General features: G+C 42.0%; 1 protein-coding gene across 5 annotated transcripts; it reads right to left on the minus strand.

The window, feature by feature from the left end:
- Positions 1–460: 460 nt before the first annotated feature.
- si:ch211-112f3.4 (EF-hand and coiled-coil domain-containing protein 1) lies at positions 461–7638 on the minus strand. Of its 5 annotated transcripts, XM_076883685.1 has the most exons (9): positions 6253–7408; positions 4331–4772; positions 4093–4227; positions 3645–3715; positions 3206–3347; positions 2264–2351; positions 1710–1823; positions 1194–1263; positions 461–1089 (listed from the first exon to the last, which is right to left on the minus strand). In XM_076883685.1, exons 1-9 carry the CDS (start codon positions 6872–6874, stop codon positions 1073–1075), a joined length of 1701 nt encoding a protein of 566 aa, XP_076739800.1. In that variant the 5' UTR covers positions 6875–7408; the 3' UTR covers positions 461–1072. The 5 variants fall into 5 exon arrangements, 4 of the variants coding, with proteins under 4 accessions (XP_076739800.1, XP_076739801.1, XP_076739799.1 ...); XM_076883686.1 differs by lacking the exon at positions 6253–7408 and adding an exon at positions 7563–7638 and having other exon boundaries at positions 461–1263; XM_076883684.1 differs by having other exon boundaries at positions 461–1263; positions 6253–7409.
- Between the last annotated feature and the right edge of the window lie 1311 nt (positions 7639–8949).

Consider the following 8949-nt stretch of genomic DNA (forward strand, 5'->3'; position numbering starts at 1 on the left):
GAGAGTTAAGATGACTCTAACAGACATTTAGAAGTTCTCTGCAGTGTCCGGAGAACATCCCATCTCAGCTGCACTACATTGCTTTGAGCTTTACCTTGAGGTAAGAGGCTGCCTGACAGCTCTCTGGTAGTTTGGCAAGCAGCATTTAAAACATCTGGAAGTCTGTTGGTGCATAAACTCTTTAGCCATAACTTCAAGCATTATTTCTGTCCAGCTGCTACCTAAAACATCTGAACAATGACACACGGCATCACGTGATGATGGTACTTCCTAGCAGCACATATGAGGAGGCTGATCAGACGTAAACGGTGAATGAAGGCTGCCAAATAGAGGGATGTTCTTTGAATAACACCTCATGTGTGCTGACACAACCTGAGATATGACCTGATATTCTCCGACTATCCTCAAATCATCCAAATAAAGCTTAGACTCAAAACGGATACATTAGAAGAGACACAAGGATAGCAGTGCAGTTTAATGGGGGTTTTCAGTGTTATCTGATTAGAATGAAACCTGGAAAACATTAGCTTTTCAAAAAATAAAGGTATTTGGATATATTTTAACACAACTTAATGAGACAATAATTACACAAGAATCACTGAAGTACAATATATTCCACCAAACGTGTCTAGTAGACGTTTGCTATACTAGTAAATGAAAGCTGGATGAACTGGTCTCTTTGAAGAGTCTCTTGGATGTGCTTTTCTTTTCAGCTTGAGTGTGTTTCAGATCAGATGGCCTTGGAATTTCTGTCTTCACAGAAATGGAAGAAAAGTCCAGTAAAAACAAATAATCATTCAACCTAAACAGATGCGGAATAAAACACTAGCAGACTAAATTACATAAATTATTTCATTATTAAATACTTTAAAAATTACATGGTGCAAACAAGCTAATCATGCAATACAGCACATGTGTTACAGCTGACTCAGCAGGAGATGAGCAGTGGGTTGACACTGCTAGTTTGATATCCTGAGGGTAGAAGCAGGAGTTTCTCTCTGTCTCTCCTCCTCCTCCGTCATCCTTTCTCCTCCATCTTTGAGCAGTTGTGGATCAGTGGACGGAGAGAGAATCAGCGACCTGCAGGATCTGGGACGGTCCCGGAGAAAGGGGAATAAAAGCTATTGAAAAAGTAACAAAAATGAAGAAATAAGAGCATTTGGATAAAACTGGATAGCTCAGAGCAGACGCACCAGCTCCACCCCTGCTGCACACATCCAAAGTATCCATCACCATCTTCCCCAGCCCCCTGCTGGACATGTTCTAGAAGAAAAAACAAACGTTTTCACTCATTGTAAGACTACTGCTAAGCCAAAACAGCATGATGTCATACCAGTGCTTAGCACAGTATACTGGCACATTGATTACACCCTGGTCTGAATCACTTAAATGTTAAGTAATCACAGATTCCTGATTTTTTTGTGTGTAATTTTAAACAGAATAAACACGAGTTAATGACAGGCTCGTTTTGTTGGGGTGGAAGCGTAGTAATGTTATATATGAGGTCCAAAATCCTACTTCAAATGAACTTAATTACACAGTGAATATAATATTTATATATAAACTATTATATACATTTTTATGAGCAGCACCTCTGTCAGCAGAGGCTTTTTAACGCATCACAAATACACATATAAAATGTAAGCAACAGAAAATGAAATGGAGGAACCACTAGATGGCGCTGATGAGGTGTAACAATGCACGAATACCTTGTTACGTAGCTGCAGCAGCAACGCGAGCGAATCAGTGAGTTTGCCCTCCAACAAAGACAGACGTGTTTTCGCATTTTCCTCTTGTGTCCTCTCCTCCTCTTCCTCAGGACTCTAGTGAACACGAAATGCATGCGTCCATTACAATCCTGTTCAAACTGGGTGGGTTTAAAAACAAAAAAAGCTCAGTGCTTCCAGGTGCATTTTTTTATAAGCTAAAGACCTCAAAGTCAGAGGATCCTCTATGAGCAGCACTTGGCGACAGTGAGAATTAAAAAGTCCCTTTTAAGAGGAAGAGACATCCAGGCTCAAGGAGCTAGATGAGTATGAGCCAGCTGAAAAGGATGTGTCAGGACATTCAAGACTTATATTGATAAGAAGATATTCTCCAACATTAAAGTGTATTTATAGCAACAACAACAAAAAATCTAGAAACGCAAATGTCAAAAATTATGATTTATAAGAAAAAACGGTGGAAAAGACAATCTTTTGTTAATACATTTCTGACACTTTATATGTCAAACTGACAAAAAGCAAGAGCATCTTTTCCTCACCGCTTGTTTAAAGCCTCCCTGCGGCCGCTCTTGGTTTGGTCCTTTCTGACAGAAGTGCCCCCTGTTGTCTTTAGAAGTGCTGCTGAAACTGAAAATTTCAAATTTTCAATTTTGATTCATCATTTAATAAAAGTTGTTTACAATAATTTTCAGTCCAGTTCTTGTGTAACCTGGCATACTTCAGCCTTTTCTCCCTCTTTCTCTTCCTTAAGAAAGGCTTCTTGAAACCCACCCTACCACTTAGACCACTGGAGATGCTTCAGCAAAAAGCAGATGGATGAGCTGAAGGACCAGATGCATACATGGATGGATTTTTTCCTATTCCTCAAGAATATGTTCAGAGACTGTTCATCTGCTCTAGGTTTGTAGGCTTCCCACCTCTTCGTTTGCCCTCTACTTCTCCAGTTTTCTCAGTTTTTTAAGGACCCAATGCACACCACACTGAGATATCCAAAGTTTAATCCAGCCAAAGAAACAGGCTGTGGAGGAGCAGCTCACCTACTTATGGGAATGTTTGTGGTTCAATCCCTATCTGCTCCAGTCTGCATGTTAACTATCTTTTGGCAAGTTACTACCCCCAAGCTGCTCTCCGATGCATCCATCAGAGCATGAATGTGTGTGAATGTTTGATAAAAAGCACTTGCATAGGAAAAAGTGCTTGTGTGAACCAGTCCATTTACCATTAGTGTTGTCTGTGTAGAGAGTGAATGTTAAGATATGTGTTTGAGCTTATTGGTGCAAAGTAAAAAGTACACATCTTTGGTGACTTCGGTTGCCTAACCCTAAACATAAACCAATCATTTTTGTGTCGTGAAAACTGTTTTTTGAATTCTTCAACAGTAGAACAGATGTGAGAAAGCCAGCTGTATTTTGTTTTTGCTATCAATTTGTCAGATTAACATTAGAGAAAATGCCAAGTATGAACACAAGATGTTAGCTAACCCTTTGCTACAGCCGTGCATTCGTCCAATGTGCCTCTTCACCTCCATCAGGCAGCACTGTTCTTCCTCTCTCATCCTACTGTCCTCCTCCTCTTCATCAGATGCAGCTCTTCCCTCCACTGCCCTCTGTAGACACTCAGCATCTGCAGACAGAGCAACTGCATAGTTCAGTCATCAAAGACAGCTTAGGGCCCAAGACTGCAGAATACTGACGATTTCTCTTCTGTGGCAACTGTTAAAGGAATAAGGTTTTGGTTTCTTTGTGACCGGTTTCACATAGCGACAGCAAACAACCTCCCACAATTACAGAATACATACTTTTCCATAGCGACCAGTGATGTCCATAGAGTTACTGAGCAGTCTCTAGGCCTGTTTAAGTGGAGCCTCAATAAGACCACACTAACACTCTCATACTGATCTGTGTTTTTTCAGTTACTCACCTGTTTTGCTGCAAGTGTCTTCGGGGTGGTTCTGTTGACTTCCAGGGCTGAGGACACACGTGCAGCTGGTTCTGAGGGTGGTAAAAGGCAGAGGCCATACCTTAAATGCCTTTTTAAGGTAAATGTTTTTTTGTTTTGTTTTTACCAATTACATTTCAAATTTAATAGCATAGCAATAACTAAGTGATGCATGTACCATAATAATCAGAACTGTCCATTTTATTGCTATGCTCAGGTTTTGCATAACTAAGTTAAGTTGCTTATTAAATGTTATTTTCTAGGGGTTGCGTAAGGTCTCCTAGACACAAACTTGTGTGCAGCTTAACCTGGGCACCCTGTGGCATCAAGTTTCAAATCAGCAGAGTACACAAGCAAATGATGTGTAAATAGATGCACAAACACACCCATGTACTGAATTCCTTCACCTGCTCATGACCACACATGGTACCTGTATCTGTGCAGCTCAGTCTCAAGCTGGGTGATCCTGGACTGGAGTTGGGGCACAGACCGGGCCTGCTCCTGGATCAGCCGAACCTGCTGCAGCCCCGAGCTCAGAGCCTCCCTGGCCTCCTCTGCCCGCTTCCTGATGGAGATCACCAAAGATCATCTCACTAGTCTCCTACATCCACTCAAATATCATCCAGCAAGCTTTTAAAAACCTTCCACTGATGAATAGTAACTCCAACCTGATCTGAGTGTTCTCCTTCCTCAGTGCAGCCTCCACCCCCTGCAACTTGCGCACCTCCTGGTACGCCCACTGCAGCTCCTCCTCCAGATGCTTATTGAATCTGATGGCCTCCTCCAGCTGCCCATCACGTGAGGAGCGGATCAGCTTCAGCTCCCTTAGAAGTGGGTCTCTGATATCTCGTTTCCTTGCCACTCTCCTTGCTGAGTCTCCTGCAGCACTGCTTAACTGTCCTTTAATTCTTTGAGTTGGAACTAGTTTTCCCTGGATAAATGTGATGGAAGTCTTAGGCTTTGAAACCGTAGGGTTGTAGCAGGATGCAGAAGGGAGGGTGCTGCTCCTCTCCTGTCGGAGCGCCACCTCCAGGGCCAGGCAGCGGGCATCGCTCCCCTGCAGCGCTGAGCGGAGGTCCTCCACCAGCTCCCTTAGAGCTGCCACCTCATCTGGAGAAGAAGAAAGAGGAACAAGTGAAGTGAAACCAGATCATGTGCATAATAATATATCCATAGTTTTACATTAATAACCTTTATAGGTGAACTTTAAAAGTGAAATGCGTGTATTTTCATTTTATTTTCATTTTATTTCATTTTATTTCATTTTATTTCATTTTATTTTATTTTATTTTATTTTATTATTTTATTTATTTTATTTCATTTTGGGTGATCGTGGCTCAAGAGTTGGGAGTTCGCCTTGCAATCGGAAGGTTGCCGGTTTGAGCCCGGCTTGGACAGTCTCGGTTGTTGTGTCCTTGGGCAAGACACTTCACCTGTTGCCTACTGGTGGTGGTCAGAGGGCCCAGTGGTGCCAGTGTCCGGCAGCCTCGCCTCTGTCAGTGCGCCCCAGGGTGGCTGTGGCTACAATGTAGCTGCCATCACCAGTGTGTGAATGGGTGGATGACTGGATATGTAAAGCGCTTTGGGGTCCTTAGGGACTAGAAAAGCGCTATATAAATACAGGCCATTTACCATTTATTCTGCTGCATATTTCTTTTCATTAGATTTCAGTGATTTTACTTTTTACTCCACTATACCTGTCTGGCAAAAACGCTAAATATGTAGAAGATTTTAAATGAAGATATAAACATGATAACTATTAAGACAGATTCTCTTCATCCTTTTAGATACTCAGCATCTAGTTTGAGCTGCTTGTCATGTTTTATATGCCGATAAGTGGATGACAGTTCTACTAAACTACTACTGAATTTCCCGGAGAAACCCACCCGAGGGATTAATAAAGTTTCATCTAATCTAATCTAAACTTCTCTCATAATTTCATTTTTATAACAGTTTGAGACACAAAGAAGCTGAATGTTCCAAAACTTTATCAAAAACATAAAGAGAAGAATGAAAAAAACATCCCAATGGATAAATGCTTTCTTCTTATCTACAACAGTGATGACATCTTCTGTCTTGTGGAGCCAGTACCTCAGATTAAGAACAGATTACAGAACATAAACCATGTCTCCTACGCTAACTAAAGCCTGATTTATAATATGAACATTGTAATAATGTTACAGAGTTTTTGTGTGCAAGGTGACAATTAAGATCAGTGGAGGAAACCCTGAATGAAGCTGCAAATTAAACTTTCTTTAGTAAAACATATAAAAAGATAACAATTTTAAAACGCTTGTGCCCAAAAGCCCAGTTTGCCCGCCGCCATGACAGCTGTTACCGGGCTCTTCTAGATGTCAAGTCTAAATAAGAGTCTTTGATAGTGTAATAATACATTTTGTATTAGCCTGGGATTATGCTGCACTAACAATTGGTATATGAAGTAGTGATATTATAGTGTTTGGTTGTATATAATTATAAGGTCATCCTGCACAATTTAATAAAGGTGAGACAGCAGAGCACATTCTAAACAGGGATTTGAAATGTTCTGGCTTCCATCATCGAGCTATTAAAATGCACATATAAGACAGACCTCCTTCTCCAGTACCTGGTTCACGGTGCTCTGAGGTCCGATCTTTCACAGATGTGTTGACTGATCCATTCTGGTCCTTTGTCAGATCAAAACTGACACACTTTCTCCGCCTAACTCGCGGCCACCGAAGCCGGATCTGTTTCTCTACCAGCTCTGTATCCTCGCTAACGGGCAGACGCAAGGCACACTCCCCGGTACCTCTACGCGCACTGCGCACACGGAAATACCCACAGAGCCGTGAGTGAAATTCTTTGAAAGAGAGCTGGCTGGGAAGCCCAGAGCATATATCTCTAAACTCTTCATCTTCCTCTTCTCGTTCTCCAGCTCCCGCTGTTTCCTTTACGGTCGCAGTTTTCTTTCCTACCTCAGCTCTGTTCAGTCCCAGAACGGCACAGAGCGCAGTGAAATCTTTCGCCGACACAGTATCGTCCCGGCTGGGGAAGGCCAGGTGGTGGAAGACTTCTTGCAGATATTGGTCTATTCCAGTGGCCAAAACAACGATTTCGTTCTCCACTCCAGGATCGGAGCAGTGGTGATGTGCCAGGGCGCTCCGGAGCCACTCGCTTTTACGCGCTGCACGCGGTGAGGGCTGTACGCGCTGCATGGCCGGTGAAGTGCACATAAATTAAAAGATATTATCAAACGGAAGCAGACTGGAGAAATTAGCACTGGATGAGATCTAAAAACGTGTGAGGCTAAGACGATTTACGGGTTGGTGTGCCCCTGCGCATTTCCCTGAAAACCCTCACTTTACATTCCTCACAGCGACGCATCAAGTCAAGATCTGATCCCCGCCGGTAAGGGGAAAAAAGTACTAAGGGAGGGCTCCACCCTTCTGTGTGCATACAGTGACCGCATGAGCGTGCGTGTGAGTGCGTTAATACGTGTTTTTAACCGCTTACTGCGAAGCATTCCGGGTGTTTGATGCCTGTCATGAAAGTGGATCAAATGTCAGGTAGAAGAAATCTCAACAAAGAGTAAAAGATTTCCATATATGAATCTGTTGCACGTTTTTCAGTTAAATTGTGATCTGCAGGGTATTTTGTGACAACAACGCGTCCAGAATGAGTCATGGCGGGTTTCTCTTCTGCATCGGTCTCACTGGGCTGCCTGTTAAAGACGAGTAACCTGACTCCTTTTGGATCTTCTGTCCACTGATCTCACAAACATACCTTCCTTTAGAAGTCAAATGTGAATTTGTTTCTGGGAAGCTGAGCAACGTCAACCGGAAATACCTTCCCACACCCTGACCTCACCACTTATCACCCACCTGACAGCCAAAACAAAGAGGGCTTTTTGAGTTTACTTACCTGGGCATGACTGCACCACAAAGCGCAGATTCCACATTAATCACACTCCTCTGCTGCACTTACATGGCACACAGAAAAGAAATCAGTTCTTCAGAACTAGTGCCAAAACAATTTGTAAACCAACATTAATGCGTTTGACATTTAGGAAGTTTATCAGTCAGAAAAGCAAAAAAGCTTCTCAGCTGTGGTCACTGAGTTCTGTGTTTGGTTAGTTACTCACAAAGACTCATCTAAAGATGTCCTGTTTGGCTCCGAAGGCTTTTCCCAATAAATGTTGCCCTTTGTTTACACAAACGCAGCAATTAAAGCAAAGACAAAAGCAGTGCGTTTCCATGCAAGCACAGTCAGACAGACATTATTTCAACATACGTTGTACTCAGTACTCTTTGCTGCTCGACACAGACACAGATAAAGCTGTGTTAAAAGACTTCTGATGGAGCCGACTTTGTGTTTGTGAACATTTTATTGACTCAACAGAAGCCCTTCCCCTTTTACCTCTTCAAACTACAATATGATCCATTCAGGATGGAAGCTGTTGTCATGTTCTCAGTACATTTAATCCTTACATAGATATTCAGGAGTCACTGGTGTAGAGACACATTTGCCATTATGCAATCTAACATAACAGGCCTGCCATAGCATCTGTCATTAGGAAACTCATAATGCCAAGTTGTGGTACTTTTATAACAGATATTTTTGCTTATGGTTTACCACTAAAGGTTGGGCTGTACTAGAGTGCATTTCATGTTTCACACACAATCTGGCAATGTGACCAAACGAGAACATTATGAGCCGCTTTTAACTGAAACCTTTTTCAGCCGCTTAGCAAAGCAATGCAAATGCATCCTGCATTTTGGCTATCACCTCATCTCTACCTTTGGCTTTCAGACATAACAGTGATTTTAATCTATTCTCTAACTCTCAACAAGACAGTAAATAAGTATACTGTTAAAGTGAAAGTCAACAGAAATGAGTTTTGTTGACATTGCAGGAGAGGATTGAGACTCGTGAACGCAAATACCTTTTATGCATAACAGGAACGAAGAATACTCGGATACTTAAAGAAGGATATTTCTAAATGAATCATCACGCCTAGACCATTTAAGATAAAGACCAGTACTTTTTCTCATTTGCAAATCACACACTAACGTACGGGCTAGTTGGTGTGTTAATAGAACTTATAAAAGCTCACACAAGAAAATCCCAGATATTGTTTAGTCTGTTTTGGTTTCCAGCTGTAATCTGAAAATGCTTGACTGACAGTGCTCGGCAGTGACTCATCGGAGGCTTTTACCCTGGAAAGGTGTTCTGTTTCAGTCAGTGCTATTTAAAGGCAAAAATAAAAAGTGTCCAGAAAATATAAAAGACAATTATCCCCTGAGGCCAC

The sequence above is a fragment of the Maylandia zebra genome, linkage group LG5, assembly GCF_041146795.1.
Source record: "Maylandia zebra isolate NMK-2024a linkage group LG5, Mzebra_GT3a, whole genome shotgun sequence".
NCBI lineage: Eukaryota > Metazoa > Chordata > Actinopteri > Cichliformes > Cichlidae > Maylandia > Maylandia zebra.